The sequence below is a fragment of the Rhinolophus ferrumequinum genome, chromosome 13, assembly GCF_004115265.2.
Source record: "Rhinolophus ferrumequinum isolate MPI-CBG mRhiFer1 chromosome 13, mRhiFer1_v1.p, whole genome shotgun sequence".
Classification (NCBI taxonomy): domain Eukaryota; kingdom Metazoa; phylum Chordata; class Mammalia; order Chiroptera; family Rhinolophidae; genus Rhinolophus; species Rhinolophus ferrumequinum.
In genome coordinates this window covers 49,562,459-49,581,264 of record NC_046296.1, presented here as the reverse complement: position 1 = coordinate 49,581,264, position 18,806 = coordinate 49,562,459, and the positions used below count along the sequence as shown (strand labels likewise).

The window sequence follows — 18,806 nt, the reverse complement described above, 5'->3', positions numbered from 1 at the left end:
GCGCTGTCACTGTTATGGTCCTGTCAGGGCGCCGGCGTCGTGGTGTTTGGGCGGTCGCCACCGAGAGGACTTTGGGGGGGCAGTCTCGGGGTAGCCCCCGCGGCCCCCTGCGCTTGTTGCGGGTCTCGTTTCCTGCCTGCATCTCCCTGCTTGCGGGCCGCACCGTAGGGCGCGCGTGCGGGTAGGCGCCGTGGCCACCTTGGGGCCTGGGCCTGCTGCAGCCTCCTCCACCGCCGCAGGCTCTGAGGGGCCGCGAGATGCAGCCGCCGGGCCCGCCCCCGGCGTATTCCCCCACTAACGGGGACTTCACCTTTGTCTCCTCAGCTGATGCGGAAGGTGAGACTGACCGCCCCCCCCCGCCCCCCGGCGGGCCCATCACCTCGGAGGACACGGCCTGACGCGGCACGGTCTTTCTGCTGAGGTGGTTGTGTCCGGGTGGGGACGGGCAGCAAGCTGACTGGTGACTCAAGCCCTCTGCGTCTGCGGGGCCTTCAACAGGGCCCGAGTGGCCGAGGGAGGAGTTGGGGGAGCTTTCCAAGTTCTTTTGGTCGGCTCTGGCTTTCCCCACTGCGTCTGGGGCAGGTTTTTCTGGGTGACTTGCCCACCTCAAGTGGATCCACGGAACCCGAAGATTTTAATTCTGAAATGACTTGTTACTTAGAAAGACGATTGTTTGTCCAGAGTAGGTGTCAAAGGAGAACGAGGAAGGAGCGCAGTGTTCCTCTGTTATTTATCAATAGGTAACTTTTGTTGGGATTGGATTCGGCGCTGCAAATACGTGGAATTTGATATCTTGGCGACGTCCCACTTTTCCTCCTGGTTTTTTAGTGTTTGACCTCAATATTCAGAGAAATAGACCCATGTATATTCGAAACTTCGTGTAATCCAGCTAGGTGTTCCCAATAGCTTCTGCAGATTGCCCTGTACTGTTTTGACGAATATTTCTCTCTAGCATAGGAAAATTTGTTGACCTCCTTTTTTCTGTTCCTTACCAGACTCTGAAACTGGAATCTTTCCTTGCTAGTTATTTTCAAATTTTACTTTTATTAGACTTTGTACACTAGTGATTTTCCAGTGACCAGACTTCCTGTCTGATAGGAAAAATAAATTATATTTACCTATAGAAATTGCAGTCTAGAGAAGAATGTAGTATTTCCTCAGAAATCCGGTTTCATAGTGCATCAGTTAGTACAGTTTGTTTTCCCTTTTTAGTTTTGTCTTCCTTATTTTGCTTTTTCATTATTGTTTTTTTGGGTTTTTTTAAAATAGTACTGTAGTTTTGGTTACAATTTAAAATGTAAAATAAAAATGTTATCTATCATAGAGAACATAACTGATACATTTCTTTTAAATTTAACATGACTTTGGCGAAATACAGCAAACCAGAATATTGCAATTTGTTTCATCTACATTTGTTTTTGGTAGCATAGTGCTTAGGAAGGCATAGCAACTTTAATTTCTCAGGCTTGAAAAAAAAATGTCTGTCATTGAGTATCAGAACCTGATATTTGTTCAAACCCCTGTTATCTGTGTATGTAGTTTTCATATCCTCCCTTCTCCCAGGAATTACCTTTCTTAAATACACCTAAGAAATCTGACAGAATAATATAATGAGCTAACCCACTGACTATGTACTAAGCCAAGAAACCTAGAATAAGTAAAATTCATAAGGTTTATTCAAACTTCTCCATATAGCCTTCAAGGATATATAGACTCCCTTTACATGCAAGGATATACAGACAAGGGTAGATATCTGTATAATAACACCCTCATGTGTCTAACTTTGTACAGCTGAAATTTACAGAGTATTTTAAGCAAATGTCTTGGTTGGTCTTTATAAGAATCCTGCTGAGTTTTATTATTCCTGCATTTTATAATAAAATAGGGTTAGAGAAGTTCAGTAACTTCCAAATGAAGGATCTGTAATTGAGATCGAGTGTTCTGTCTCCTCAGATTTCTTTCCACTAAATCATGATGCCTCTTTGTTATATTTTAATAAATCGAATAGTGCATCTGAAGTGTAGCATTGAGAGTCTTGGTTTTGCATCATGCCTTTACCAGTTACTATCTGTGTGATGATACTGGGCAAGTTACTCAGCTTCTCTTAACCTCGGTATTCTTATACACAAAAAGGGAATAATAATACCCAAGTGCTCAAATCTTTTGCAGATGCAAAGCACTCAGTACTATGTCGGGTAGAGTGAAATGATCAATACATGTTAGCAGTTACGCTGCTGTGTGGATTTCAGTATTAACTGGCCCCACACTTAATTTTTATTGTTCTCCAACATGACTCTGCAATCTAAGTCTTTTCTTTGGTTCCTAAGCATGTCATGTATATTCTTGCTTCTCCCATTTTATGCTGTTTCTCTAACCATGAATGTTTTTGTCTTAAAGATATTTTTAGTGTATACCTTCCTTGTAGAGTCTATCCACATCTCTCCTTAATGGTACCTTTCCTAACTATTTGACCACACATGTCCTTTTGTCCAAAAATCTCCCTCGATGTTTCATCTCCATATCTATGCATATCCTGGTCCTCATGCTTAAAATGCCTTTCTCCTCCTTACCCCAAGTTGAAACTTAAGACTGAACTCAAATGCTGCTTCTTTGGTGAAATCTTGTTTAACTGTCCCTCAGAAACAGAAACTTCTCTAATCTTTTCTATGTCCCAGCACCTACCACGGAACCCAGAATATAAACATCACAAAATAATTGTTACAGAATTAAATGATTACTGTTTTCTTTTATCTCATGTGACATTGATACTTTGGACTACAAAACTTAGCACATTTTAGATGGAATAACTAAAAAATTATTTGATGTAGTGCCAGAAGACTTCAATTAAAGTCCCGACTCCTATAGTAGTTGTGATAATGGGCAAGTTACATAGCTTCTATAAACGTCCATTTTGTCACCTATAAAATGAAAAACACAACACTTTGTGAGAATTATTTAAGACAATGTGTTTAAAAGCAGGATCCATAAGTATAGTTGAAAGAACATGAGCTATGTGTGAATAAGCCAATAAATGAATCAATAAATGAACAGTGAAATACAGACCAAAATTTCAAGTCTCTGGTATGAAACTACATCCAAAAGCAGTGATGAAATGCAGGTGTATAAATGCAAGAATGTAATGATACTGTTATACATATGCAAAGTGTAGTATAGAAGTCTTTAAAGCAATCCTTTGAATTTATTTTGTATCAGACAGACTAATTATTTGCCTGGTTTACGTCCACAGACCTTCAATCAGCATTGGGTTTACCTGGGCGCTTAGCAAATGCAGAATCTGCTTTAATCATAATTTGCATTTTAACAAGATCCTTCAGTGATTCATATGCACATTAAAACTTGAGAAGCACTGATTTAAAATGATGAAAGATCAGAAGAGGAGGAAATTTTTTTTAGCTGGGAGATCAAGGACAATTTGATGGAGGTGATATTTTGCCAAACTTTGAAGGATAAATAACATTTTGTATATGTAGGATGGAGAGAGAACCTCCATTTGCAAGGGACTGAATATGAGGAAGTCCCTGACCCCAAGAAATGACCTAATAAGAAAAAGATTTAAAAATTTCATTGTATGTAATAAATGTAATAAAAGTATGGTTCAAAGGAGGAAGTGGTTAATTGTGCAGGAAGGGATCAAGGAAGTCTTCAGGGACAGATGAGGTATGTTTTGAAGGATAAGTAGGAGTTTTTCAGATTGAAAAGCTGGAAGAGCATTCTTCTTAACTACCTAAGTAAAATAATTGGTGGAGGCAGTCCCTGTAGCTTATACTTCTCAGTTTTCACAGACATAAAACAATGCTGATTTAGACCATGAGCTCTTTTGTTAGAACTGTGCTTTATTCCCAGTATTATACCCACTGTCTAAAACAGAGCCTGGCACGTATCAGGAACTCAGTAAATGTTTGATGAATGAATGAGTACATGATACTTTTTGATTAAGATAAAGGTATTGTGCTACTAGAAGTGAAGCCAACACTAATTTAACAGAAATTCAACAGTTGGAGAGGACATGAACAGACCACTAAGCGAGAAAGATGATCTAAAACACCCAATAGCCATTTCCCATTCTCATATTTTTCTACCTCTAAATATCTTTGTATTTATATTGGAACACTAATTTTTTTCCTCCAAATCTTAAAGGAAAGTTTTCTTTTTTCCTTTCCTAGGATAAGCCTCTACCAGTGCTTTTTGCTTTTATTTCTATATCTCTCTGCTTTATTTGGAACCTTTCTTTTCTCTGTTTTTCTCTCTAGCATTTTCTATTTCTTCTCTGGTTTCTTCCATCTCTGCCATCACTCACAGGTCCCTCTTAATGGACAGAATTTTTAATTAAATCTATTACTTTCCTTTTTCCTTATTTTCACAGCTAAACTATCTGTTATTTCCTATTTCCTCGGCATCCAGCAATCTCTACCGCTCTGCTGGAATTTCACTTGTTTCCTATCATCTACAGAACTATCTTTGACAGTGTTTCCCAAAAGGGAAAGGTTCCGTGACAGCTTAAGTTTAGTAAATAATGTTTAAGCTAAGTTAAACCAATTTCCTTAAGGCAGAATACCCAGAGACTTTAATATGCCAGTATTAGTTCTGAAACTCCAAGTGGGCATGGTAGTATGCAGGGTTTTCAAAACTTAGTGAACGTTAGAAGTCTTCTGTGGAGGGCATCTGGTAGGATCCAGATTGGAGAGAACACGCATAAAGGAACACTTGCCTATAAAATGAAAGACAGGTGGGGTTTTTTGGCCTGATATTTAGCCCTCTTAACAGTTTGTCCCCAACCTATCTTCCACAACTTTTGGAGATGAAATCTGTGCCAATCACATGCCTTTGTCCCTGCCATTTCTTTTCCTTGAAATGATTTCTCATTCCTTCTCTGCTCAGCCAGCCACCCCCCGGGCAAATTCAGGTTCTACCTCCACGTAGCCTTCCTGACCACCTGTCTTGATAGCTTAGGCCTCTTTACTCCTATGGCACCTATGACCAGTTGGAAATACTCACTGTTTACCTACAGAAGAGTGTGTTTTCCACTACTAATTGGATTTTGTATCACATCTTATGTTAGATTTTTTTATTGAGATAAATTCACATACCATGAACTTCATCTTTTTAAAGCTTCTAATACAGTGGTTTTTGGTTTATTCACAAAGTTGTGCCATCATCACCACTATCTAATCCTAGAACATTTTCGTCGCTCTAAAAAGAAACCCCATAACCATGTACCCATTTTCACTCACTCTCCGTTCTCCCACTTGCCTCCTACTAATTTACATCTCTATAGGCTTGCCTCTTTTGGATATTTAATATAAATGGGGTAATATAGTATTTTGTGTCTAGCTTGTTTTGCTCAGCATGTTTTCCAGGTTCATCCATGTTGCAGCGTGAATCAGTAACTCATTCTTTTTTCTGACTGAATAATATTCCATTATTTAAATATACTATCAATTAGATTTTAAACTCCTCAAAGTATCTCACTTCTTTATATCACTCTCTGCATTATAGAAATAAATAATCCATAAATATTTATTGATGGATTACTTGATTAATCTTGAAAATGAGGGAGGTACTAAAGTGAAAATTACTTAATGTTTGTGATAGAGTACCTCTTGCCAAAGGCTAGAAACTTGACTCTAGTCTGTCTCTCACTTTCTGATATTCAGTTGGCCAATAAAATTATTTCAGAATAGCTCTAGAATAACTATATAATTATTTTTCCCTCTCTACTGACACTGCCTTAGTTCAAGTCCTTACCATTTCTTATCTATACTCTTTACTATTACTTCCTGACCATACTCCCTGCTCAAATTTCTCTCCTGTTAAGTCAATCCTCCATAGTGCAGCTAAGATCATGTTTCCAAAATTCAAATCTAATTTTGTGTATTTGTTTTATTAAAAGTCTTTAATGTCACTTCTTGATTTAAGCTATATGCAGCTATTTGGCCTACTATTAATTAATTCGTTCAACCAGCACATTGCCTACTTAGGACCAGACTCTATTATAAGTACTTGGGATATATGATCAAAACAAAACTGCAACAAAAACACTTAGTTCCTGCCACCTGGAACTTACAAACATTAACCAAGTAATCACAAATATATTATTTTTTCCAAAGATGACTTCCTTTTATCTTTATTATATTTACATTTTTCTTTACTTATTGTTTATTATCTTTACATTTTTCTTTCTTAGAAAATGACAAGAATATTATACATAGCGTAGTAAGAAGGAATTAATTTAAAGTTACTGTTTTTTTAATTCTGGATACCTAAGAGTTGACAACCAAGCTAGCTGGTTCTTACTCTGGTTTAACTTAAGATAGCTGTGCTCCTGGAGTGATTTGGAATCTTTCTCCTTGTTTTTTGACATGCTTTACTTGTTAGCTTACTAACATGTTAGGTTAACTACCAATTTTTTGGTCTTTTTTGTTGGGTTTTTTTATGTGCCCATACCTAATTGGGTCTGGAAGGAGCATATTGGGGGATGTGTCAAACTGCTCTTCCTGGCATTCCTATGAATTGTAAGCTAAAGGTGCCTTTTTGAGGTTTGGGCATCCACGTTAGGACAAACTGTTAAACATTACAATTCTTTATCGTAGCATTCCTTAGCACTATAATTTATATATCCTTTCTTGGTTTAGATTAAGGACTTTAAGTGTAGTCCTTTCTACAGGTCAGGAAACAGTTGTTAAGGTCCTTTCCTGCCTCATAATTCCAAAACCTTTAATGTCACTGCTGTACTAATGACTTCCTGATCTAAATCTCCCTCTTGTTAAATTGAGAAAAGACTCTTTGTACCTATTGGAAATGGAATTTTACTTAAATTTCAACTTTCATTTTCAACTAAGTTTAAGACAAAGAAGCAAAAAGTAATTCTGAGAGAATATTTTAATTCCAAGATTCTAAGACGGCATCTACAGGGTCTATTTTTAAAATTTAAGTAGAAAGGACAGTACATTCAAAAATACTTGTATTTTATCTCTAGCTGAGTAAACTCCTTTATAAAAACTTTTTAGAATCATATAATGTTAAACCTTGAAAGAACTTTGAATAGGAAACTGGAGAGCAGAAGACATTAATGATTCGCTGTATTAATTAGTAGCTAAGCTGGGACTTGGCTTCAGAATACACACTTTATTATAATTAATTGCAAGAATTGTCACAACCAGACTAAGATGTGGCTCATAATTGATCCACTCATTGATTGAAGTTTAAGCCAAAATTTTAATGGCTGTTCTCAAAAGCTAACCCTAAAATTTAGGTTAAAAATAGCCTTTCTTTCTACTGTATGTGATCTCCAGAGAAAATATGTCTGTGTTAAGAATGTTCTAGTTTGCTGTTGCCAAAATTATTTTCTAAAGTACCACTCTAGTCATGTGACTTCTAGTTAACCACATAAAAACATGGTGTTTATTAGTGCATGTTGTCTGGTCCTACAAATGTGTCTTTTCTTCTTAATTCCTGTATGACCTCAAGCAAGTTCTTCACTATTCCCAGTTTTTTTTCAATCAGAAAATGTGACATTTGTACTATTGTGATTATCTGTAACCTTAAGCTACTGTACAGACTGTGAACGGAATTTATATTTTAATGTGGGTAACTGAATCTCTTCATCTTTTTTTAGAGCTGATCTAAAAGAAAACCCTATATTTTTGCCAAAACTAAAGATGAATGATATAATTACATAAAGAAAAGTCCCTGAAATAGCAGGGAACTCTTACTAGTCACATTTACCTATAGCTAAGCATTCATGTATGAAGCATTTAGTATAGATATTTGGTGATTTAAGTGAAAGAATGTGTGAATATATACATTAGAAAGTAATGTATAGTTTTCCTTTAGCAAGTAAGTTATGTCTAGTGGTTTGTGTGTATATGTGTGTGTGTGTTGTGTATGTGTGTGTGTGTAATGCCTTTAAAAAGAATCTATACAATCACTTTGTTCTGAAGCACACAATGTATATAATAATGAAAGGAATCCAAAATGGTATCGTGTATTCTATTTTGTATATATCTTCCATTTAAGATTTAAAGTTACTGTTACCAGTCTAGATTCTTGTACCAGTCCAGCTAATTAGCTGCAGAACCTTTCTATGTCTTCACCTCTCTCATCTTTTCTTGTTGTAAAATAAAAGATGGTATTTAGGTATCTCTAACTTTAAAATATGAAGACTGTATACAATAGATCTTAAAACGATAATTGTCTTAGTTGAATATACACTCATATTAGTTAAAATTCACACATTTTACCTTGGTTGATACTTTTGTCCTCTTTTCTCCTAAGAGCTCAGTGGTTCAATAGGAGCCCCAGATGTCAAATTAAACCTTGGTGGAGATTTTATCAAAGAATCTACAGCGACTACATTTCTGAGACAAAGAGGATATGGCTGGTTGTTGGAAGTCGAAGATGATGATCCTGATGATAACAAGCCCCTCTTGTATGTAAAAATAGTAATGTGTAGTTTTTGGTTTTTCAGGGTTGTCTGTGGGATCATTACAGTTTTTCATTATTAATTAAAGATAAGTATGGAAAATGTTAACCTTTTTGATCAAAAGTTAGGGCTTTTTTCAATTTTACTAGTAATTTAAAAAGCTGAAATAATAAGAGAATATTTTAACCTATTAAATGGCAAAAATTAAAAGAATCATAGCACATGCATGCGCACGCACACAGATACCCACATACACCCCACCCCATAAACTGTTCAAACTGTTAGGGCTTACCTCAAGTAAACATGCAATCTAGAAAAGGAGAGCGCATGGGTGCATGCTGTGGAAATTCAGTTTAAGACAGATCAAGACTTCCAAAAACATTACCACTCCACAATCTCTCTCATATAGAAATACTAGAGCGACCACTGAGACGACTGTAGGGAGGGGCCTTTTTTTTTTACCAGATTTTTTTTATTGGAGAAGGGGAGCAGGACTTTATTAGGGAACAGTGTGTACTTCCAGGACTTTTTCCCAGTCAAGTTGTTGTCCTTTCAGTCTTAGTTGTGGAGGGCACAGCTCAGCTCCAGGTCCAGTTGTCGTTGTTAGTTGCAGGGGACGCAGCCCACCGTCCCTTCCAGGAGTTGAGGAATCAAACTGGCAATCTTGTGGTTGAGAGGACGCGCTCCAACCGACTGAGCCGTCTGGGAGCTCAGCAGCAGCTCAGCTCAAGGTGCCCCGTTCAATCTTAGTTGCAGGGGGTCGGGGCCCACCATCCCTTGCGGGACTCGAGGAATCGAACTGTCAACCTTGTGGTTGAGAGCTCACTGGCCCATGTGGGAATCGAACCAGCAGCCTTCGGAGTTAGGAGCATGGAGTTCTAACCGCCTGAGCCACTGGGCCGGCCCTCATATGTTTTTTGAAGTGACAATGTATCACTTGGGGAAAAGTAAAGAATTGAACAATTTTGGAATGAGAACCTAGAGCTTTTAAAATCAAAGCATTACCGAATTATTCTATGTAGTAATTATTGGTAGATGAAGTGTTAAAGCATCCTATTTCTATGTTAATATACCATATTTCATCAAGTCTAAAGTACTATGGATTATAAGATGCCTTTATTTTACATTTCTCAGTAGAAAGAAAAAGTGCTTAAGACAGCATAAAGCTAGGACATCAAAGGGCTATGTTCTTAGTGTAAGGGTAAGTAAGAAATCACCCATCTTACAAAGAGACAGCAGGGAAGTTTACTTCTCTCAATTTAGCACTAGTTTTGGAGTGTTGGAAGAAAAATTTCCCCTGAGAATGTAAACCCCACACCAGTGCTCCTACAGGATTATAGTCTGAATTATCGATATGGTCCAAAAAAGTCTCAACCAGAGAATTTTATTTAAAGTTGGCCCAAATTGGTAGTGCCTCCAGGAGACTGGCAAAAGGAAAGGCAGACCTTGGAAGCACTTGGCTTCACTCCAGGATGACAACAATTGTAAGACACCAGCAATTGTGAGAAGCAGCCCAACTTTAGAGATATTGAAATATTGAATATCAGTGAATATCACTTGGAATTCAGTGAAATACAATACTTCAAATGCAAATGGTTTTTTTACCTATGTAGACTATACCATTGTATTTAAACTTAAATTCTACTGCAGCTGTCTTAGTATTCAGAAGTGTGTTTCTTTTAAGAATGTTTATCTTACAATTATAGGGAGGAATTGGATATCGATCTAAAGGATATTTACTACAAAATCCGATGTGTTTTGATGCCAATGCCGTCACTTGGTTTTAATAGACAAGTGGTGAGAGACAATCCTGACTTTTGGGGTCCTCTGGCTGTCGTTCTTTTCTTTTCCATGATATCATTATATGGACAGTTTAGGGTAAGTATATTTTGCTTTATACAAATTCTAAATATTTTAAGAGTTTTAAAATTAAAGATAGCCAAATATTAACTATAATACTGCATTATATTTGAGAAATGCTTTACCTTTACCCATTATTTCTCACTTGTACATCCCTGGAACTATTAATTAAATATATGGGGAGTGCCTTAGATTAATGCTTTCCAAACTTTTCTACATCATCATTCATGTAGAAAATATTAGTATTTGTGTAGCAACTAGGGTAAATGGATGGAACTTCTCCCAGTTGAGTAGAAGTAACCAAAAAGTCTGCCCATGCCCTTTCTGATTTCCCCAAGGAGTGAAGAGTTTGAAACGCAAAACTTATAGCCTTGTTCTTACCTTTTGTTCCTTTTAGTTCTGTTTTTTAAAATAAACATTTTAATAAATGACAAGGATTCCATTAATGTTAGTTTTCATATAATACTTCATCCTACTCTCAGGGTCTTTATCATCAGAACACAACATACACACATCACTCCCTGATCCCTAGTTTAAGTCTTTAGAGGAGTAAAAAATGACTCTTTACCACAGAGTGATTTGGAATTGAATTAGTTTCCTGTTGCTGCTGTAATAAATTTATACAAGTTTAGTGCCTTAAAACAATGCAGATTGATTCTTTTGCATGTCTGGAAGTCAGGAGTCCAAAATGAGTGTGAAACGGCTAAGATCACAATGTCAGCAGGGCTGGTTCCTCTGGAGACTCGAGGGAAGAATCTCTTGCTTGCCTCTTTCCATATCTTAGAGGTTCCCAGTGTTCTTTGGCTTCTGGCCTCATCAATGCAGTCTCTGTTTTCATGGTCACATTTTCTACTTCTCTACTGTTGTCAAATCTCCTTCTGCCCCTTTTTTTGGGGGTGGGGAGGAGAACAGGACTTTATTGGGGAACAGTGTGTACTTCCAGAACTTTTTTCCAAGTCAAGTTGTTGTCCTGTCAATCTTAGTTTTAGAGGGCGCAACTCAGCTCCTCGTCCAGTTGCCCATTGTTAGTTGCAGGGGACGCAGCCCACCTTCCCTTGCAGGAGTTGAGGAGTCAAACCGGCAACGTTGAGGTTGAGAGCCCACGCTCCAACCAACTGAGCCATCTGGCACTGGCCCATGTGGGAATCGAACCAGCAGCCTTCGGCGTGAAAAGCACGGAGCTCCAACGCCTGAGCCACCGGGCTGGCCCCTGTCTCTATTTTTAAGGACAGTTTGATTACTTTTAGTGCTCACCCAGATAACCCAGAGTAGTCTCCTCACAGCAAGATCCTATTGTATTTATATTTATTTTAGCTCAGTGGTTTATATCAGGTATTCTGTTAAAAGTATAAGGACCATTGAAGAAATTGAATGGGATCTCTGGTCTCCTACCAATCCTTCTAGAATATCTCTAATTTTATTTATTTTGTATAATCTTTCATTTGAATAAAGAGTTCTAAAGCTAAAAACAGAAGATTACTACCTCTATAGGATGTTGCTCAGTTTGGCTTTGCTTGATGTTTTCTTATGACTGGATTGGGGTCAAGAATATTTCTGTGGTATTTTTGTCAAGAATACCACAGAAGTGACATTGTGCCCTTCTCTACGTACAATCAGGGATTATATGATATTGATGGCTTATTGCTGGTGCTGTTTAATGTTGATTACTTGGTTAGGTGATAGGGTAGTGTCTGCCCAACTCCCTCACTGTGAAATTGCTGTTTTTACCTTTTCAAGTAATAAATATCTTACACTTTGTGACTATGCAAACATCCTATTTCTCATTAAACTTTAGCCTACTAATTTTAGCATCTATTGATGGATATTGCGTGCAATAATAATTACTATATTGTTGACTGAATGGTGATTTTCTATTTTCCTCATTTCTTCTATATGTGTTAATTGGTATTCTCTATGGCACATCTACCCCTTCTTTGCCAGTAATCATTCATTTATTTATGTCAGTATAGACTCATGGATATTTATTTTATTTTCTGGATTATAATACAATATTATCATCATTTGTTTTATTGCTCAGATTGTTGCAGCTTTAGCCATTGGGAGCTCCTTCAGGTTAGCTTCTGTGTCCTTTCGACATATTCCCATCCTTTTTTGAGCATTTCCTTTCCCTCTGATGCCAAAAAGTGTTCTGGACTTACCTTTTATTTTTAACTGCATCAGCCCTGGAATTAAGGATTCCTAATTCCTTTTAATGCAGAATGATATTTAGAAACCAGAACCTGGGCAATAAGTATGTTTATGTAGCTGCTGGGGCATTATCATTTTTAGACCCTCCAAGCAGACAGAACTTGGAAATATGTGCATGTATTATTATTACACTAAGTCTCAGAAGTTAAAATGATCTGAAATGTCTCCCATATCCTATTACTTGGATAAATGTATAATTAATATAAATTTTAAAGACCTCCTGAGTAGACTGGTAGCTTGTTTCAGGGATGAATTTTCCTTGCAGGATGCTGTCAACCAGGGGGTTGGGAGTAAACACTTTATTCTCTCTTTACAGTAATCATAGATCTTGAAATACTGAGATTTCTTTAGGTAATTGATCATTACTAAATGTTCAATTTGGATATAAAATTGCATTACACATTGTGTTCTTATTAAATTTTGTAAAGATACCTGGGAACCCAAACAAACTCTCTGTGACCTGAAATTGGGTATACCAAAGTATCTTATATGGCAGAAAATTGATTTCCTGGGAAATTATCAGCTTATTTGGTATAAAGATATTAATTGCATGAAATTTTTTTTTTCCCTAAAGGTGGTCTCATGGATTATAACCATTTGGATATTTGGTTCACTAACAATTTTCTTACTGGCCAGAGTTCTTGGTGGAGAAGTAAGTGGTTCATTTTGAAAATAGCCTTTGTTTTTTATGGTAAGCTTTATTTTTGATACTGCAGTTACCATCAATAGCTATATTCATCATAATTGTTTCTTGTGCTAGAATTGCTCTTAGGTTATGCTACTTTCTTTAAGATGATCAACATATTAGTATTGTGCATACTCAGTAAATGTTACAAGAAATGATACAAGAAATGAAGCAGAAAGAAAAGATTCCATCCCACTCATAAGTAGATTACAGCTTTTTAGGAAAGCGTACAATTTATTCTCTGTTATAGCAATTCTCAAACTTATTGAGAGTCCCCAAAGGATTTCTTTATATGGGATATAGTTATCAATATTTACCATGTTAGAAACTAAAGTAAAAATGTTAAATATGTATTTATTCATTTAAAACTAAAAAACCAAATACATTTTAGCATAAATAATACCTTTTAAAGGAAAATAACTGTTTTCTAAACAAAAAAGTTAGTGAGAAGAGTGGCATTGTTTTATATTTTTGCAAGTAATTCCCCCTTATCTGGGGTTTCACTTTCTGCAGTTTCAGTTACCTGTGATAAACCACCATCCAAAAATATTAAATGGATAATTCCAGAAATAAACAATGCATAAATTTTAAATTGCTTGCCATTCTGAGTAGGATGATGAAATATTGTGCCATCCTGTGCAGGATGTGATTCATCCCTTTGTTTAGTATCCACACTGTATATACACCTGCCTGTTAGTCACTTAGTAGCACTCTAGGTTATCAGATCAGTTATCAGAGAGAGGGACCACAGTCACATAACTTTCATTACAGTATATTATTATAATTGTTCTATTTTATTTTCAGTTGCTGTTGTTAATCTTTTACCTAATTTACAAATTAAACTTTATCATGGTATGTATGTATAGGAAAAACATAGCATAGTATGTAATAATTTGAAATATAAGGGGTATAATACATCATGATTTCTTTATAGTCACATTTATATAACTACAACAGAGAATTTATGATATTAATGATTAAAATGATATTAGTGATTAAAATGAGTCTCTTGATTTCTATGATATTTATTTTAAAATTTGAAAATTCACAGGTTGCATATGGCCAAGTTCTTGGAGTTATAGGATATTCATTACTTCCTCTCATTGTAATAGCCCCTGTACTTGTGGTGGTTGGATCATTTGAAGTGGTGTCTACGCTTATAAAAGTGAGTATTGTGTATTATAAAAAGTAGTTAACTATTTTCCAATAACAAAAGTATAATAGTTCTCTGGTTAAGAATATTGTAGTCTATATTTATCGAACAATTGGTAGTATTTTGGATTAAAGACCTTACTCGCTGATTTTACCAATTGTATTTTTTCCTCTTTTTAATCCCCAGAAATTATAATGCATGTGTAGAGGGGAATAAAGAACAAGATCAAATCAGTCCTCAAGATAATTACACTCAGAGAATTTTTATTAATATTGAATTTTTCTTCTCTGTGCTTATAATATGAGTTTATCTGACTTAGATTTTATGGGAAATATTTATTTGGAAGTCCACTAGACATTTATTGAATAACTCCTATTTGAATAGTAACCTCAAATATGATAGACATGGTTCTAATAAATTGGTTATTCTGTATTGCACAGGTAAAGACTTCTTTGTGCTGTATTAAATTTATATTAACATTTGTCCCCATTTTAAACATTTACTGATAATATTATTAATAATCAGTAGTAATATAACTTAAATTTTGGCATTTACTAATTTTGAACAACTTTGGGAAATAAATGACTGCTTTAGCACATGTATGTATGTTACACAGTGAATGTTGTTTTTTTTCTTTATGGAAAAATAGAACTTTTTAAGACCACCACTTTCAGAACTACTATTATGTAGCTTTACACTAAAGTATTTTTTAAGTAGAGCCATTTAATTTTTATGACATTTGGTTTTATTTAAAGTTCATTATTATTCCAATATAAAAGAAATTATTCCATTTAGCATTGGGTAACTACATGCTAGTCCTGATATATAAGCATTGGATATTGAGAAGAATGTGGATTTTGGAACCAGTCAGTTCTGAATTCAAATCCTGGTTTTGCCACTTAACTTGCTGTTTGCCTTGGGGAGATTTCTTACTCTCTTCTGCAAAATAGGAATCTCAACAACTACTTTCTTTCTTCTACATTCTAATCCAAAAATAGTTTTTATCGTGCTAATAGTTATTAGCACTTAGTTTAAAAGTCTTGCAGTGCAGGAGCTAGGCCCATGCTGGCATTTCATTATCTAGCCTTAGTGAACATACTACTTTACTGAAGTCATTCATGATCACTTCCTGCTTGTGTGGGTTTTTTTTTTTTAATAATTGGGCTAAAGACTGTTTGAATACTGCTGACACTACACCCAAAATTGCTAAAATTGTGTTCTGTAGTCATTTTTAGTCATCAAGTTCAACTGAAAATTGGTATTTAACATTCTTTATGCAGCATATGAATGTATTATTATAAAATGAAAAAGTCTTATTTATATCATTAAAAACTCAGGACAAAATTGTTTTTAAGCTTCAGATTTTTCTTTTGCCAAAATTTTTTCCTAATCACTTAATCTTCTGTGTATAGTGAGCTATTATTACACATGTTTCTTGTTTCATTCCAAGGTTTGTTGAGAAATATATTGCATAACTCATTATTTAACTCTAGCACTAGAATACAGTTTAATCTACAACCATTAATTTCTGAAACATTAAATCTATAATTCTTATTAATCTTTAAGCATTTGTTTACAACAAAAAAATTGAATCATGACGTACAAATGCAATTTGATCATAATTATTCCATATATTTCCCTATACTTTTCTGTAGGCTTAAAATATTTTGTAGGTCTTTCGTTGTTGTTGTTGTTGTTGTTTTTAGTTTAAAAAGCACGGTAGAAGGTCGGACCATCTCAAATACATTTTCAACCAGTCTGCCAATATTTATTTTTTACTTTTGTGCTAGTGGCTCTCAACTGAGGACAATTTTACCCCCCCAAATACATTTGGCAATATCTGGAGATATTTTGGGGTGTCTCAAATTGGAAGTGGGGTGGAATGTTACTCGTATTAGTGGGTAGAGGCCGGGGGGACTGCTAAACATCCTACAATGCATAGGACAGCTTCCCACAACAGTTACCCGACCCCGAATGACAAATCCTGCTCTGTGCCAATGATGTGCCAAACTGTTTCCTATCATAGTTATCCTGATTTCTACCCTTGAAGGTCTTCCTTTCATTTTATTCCGTAAAAAGTGACTATATCAATAAGTATTTACATAAATTTCCAGTGGAAAAAATTTAAAATTAGATATGTGTATAATCAGAAAACAACAGTATGTTTTTTAAAATTCTTCACCAAAATGTTACGTTTTTTCCCTCCTTTTTATTTAATCCTACACTTCTATCTACTCCTGGGGAAATTTTGTGATACTTAATAAACATTGTGAAAAATTTTCACTTAATCTGTTTTTCTACTTTTTAGAAGAAAATAAAGGAAAACATTTCTACTGTGTAAGGATCAAGTCGTTTTCCTTCAGCAATCAAATTTCTTTCAGCAGTTTGGCCCAATAATACTTTTTCCAAAAGTTGACTTATCTTAAATCACCAGGGACACTTGTTAAAAAGATTAATAACTGGACCCTTTTCTTAGAAAATCTGATTTATTCAGAACTAGAGTGAACCCCAGAATTCTCTTTTTAATAGGCACCCCGGGTGATTCTTTTGATTAGACAAGTTTGATAACAAAACACTTCATTTGCAGAAGTCAAGGAGCAGAGCAAGGGCTAACATTCTTAATAAGTTTTAAACATTCTCAATAAGTTTTTTTTACTGTGTGCCACAATTGGTTGTCAGGATTGTTTTAAACAGTATTGATATTGTAAATATTTTTTTCTCTTTGATACCCAGAATATTAATTGACTTGCTAATATGCTACCCTTTTTCTTTTTTGTTTGTTTTTTAAAGCTGTTTGGTGTATTTTGGGCTGCCTACAGTGCTGCTTCATTGTTAGTGGGTGAAGAATTCAAGACCAAAAAGCCTCTTCTGATTTATCCAATCTTTTTATTATACATTTATTTTTTGTCCTTATATACTGGGGTGTGATCTAAGTCATGTGAGTAGAAAAAGACAATGTTACATCTGTGTGAAGGCTGGGAACTTTTGCTGAAGGGATTGAAGAAAACTCATTACTGGTAAAATTTTACATATTCCACATGTAAAGACAGGTTTAAGGTTTTTTTAAACCAATTATTTTTTGTATTTAAGCAATTGCAGTTATCTGGATTTTTTTGGTCAGAAGTCTAAATTCTGTTTGATTCTTCATATTCCACTAAATAAAATATAAAAGCATTGTGTTTTTAAGATTGTGTTAATATTCACCTAAATACTTGTGCCAAAAACACCTGGAATGGTAATTATACTTCACTTAAAGCAGAAAAATGACAACATCCTGATAATCTAAAAGTGCAATTTTTTTTCTTTAAAGGGTTTTCTCCTGCATCACAGATCCTGTAGATATATATTTATATTTATACATCTATATTTATGAAATAATTCTTATTATTCACAAAATATATTTATGAATAGCCGAAAAATTAAGATATTTTAAATCGGATGCTTAAACTTTCTTTAATTTGGCCATTAGTCTTCTAATTTATAAATTTAAATTTGTTTTTTAAATTGTATATAGTTTTTAAAATCTTACACATACTTCAATATGTCCTTGTTAAGAATTCTTAATAACAGCTAATACTAATTTTAACAGTTACTGATGTAGATTTACTTTGTTTGGGTGTGCTTTTAAAAACCATTTTTGAATATCTAAACATCTGATTTAAATTTCTGTTTATATTTCTGACCAAAGGAGCAAAAGTATAATGGATATGGCATTCATTAAAATTGTCAATATGTAGAAAAGCGATAATATTTATAGCATCAGTAAATATTATTAAGTGACACTCCTAAGTCATAAACGTTGCTGGAAAGAGACCTTTAAAATCTTGTGGTCCAATGTTATATATGAAGTAGAAAAAAATAAAATGCTTCCTAGCGGTGTGTTCTGTTTTATAACATCTTGTCCTGTATTACTTGATATTTTAACAAGTATCAAGTACTCTAACAAATGTACAATACTTGCTAAGGGAAATGGTAAGAAATTTTAGCTAATGAAATTTTTGTTGCAGATAATTTCATAGACTATATATGTACCTTTCATTAATATTACTTTGTAAAGTAGATAAAATATTTACATTCGTAAAACAGCAAATGCCTAATAGCTAGTAGCAAATTCTTATATTATCCTTTATAGTCTCAGCTGCAAGACTTACTGCTGTCCTCAATATGATAACGTGACCATTTCTTGGTATGTATTCCTTTAGTAAGTTTATCAATCAGGAAATACCCAGCAACTCTGAGGCAAGCCTACAAATTAAATTAGCAAGACGTCAAGCCCATCTTTCTTCCTTTTACCCTCTCCCCTGCCAAAAAAGAAAGGAAAATCTTATTTTAAGCTGCAGGAAGTGTGGAGCTACCGTTGAGCCAGAATAATGTGGAAAATTGCATATGCTGATTTTTTATAACAAGTTTAGGAAAACAGATTAGAAGCACCAGAGTGATGGAACTTTTAGAACCTA

At 35.1% G+C, this 18,806-nt stretch overlaps 1 protein-coding gene across 1 annotated transcript; it reads left to right on the top strand.

Moving 5' to 3' along the window:
• Window positions 1–18,228, top strand: YIPF4 (Yip1 domain family member 4). Its single transcript, XM_033125430.1, has 6 exons — window positions 1–336; window positions 8,296–8,449; window positions 10,150–10,321; window positions 13,086–13,163; window positions 14,248–14,361; window positions 17,140–18,228. The coding sequence occupies exons 1-6, from the start codon at window positions 258–260 to the stop codon at window positions 17,275–17,277; spliced, it is 735 nt and encodes a 244-aa protein (XP_032981321.1). The 5' UTR covers window positions 1–257; the 3' UTR covers window positions 17,278–18,228.
• The last annotated feature ends 578 nt before the right edge of the window (window positions 18,229–18,806 follow it).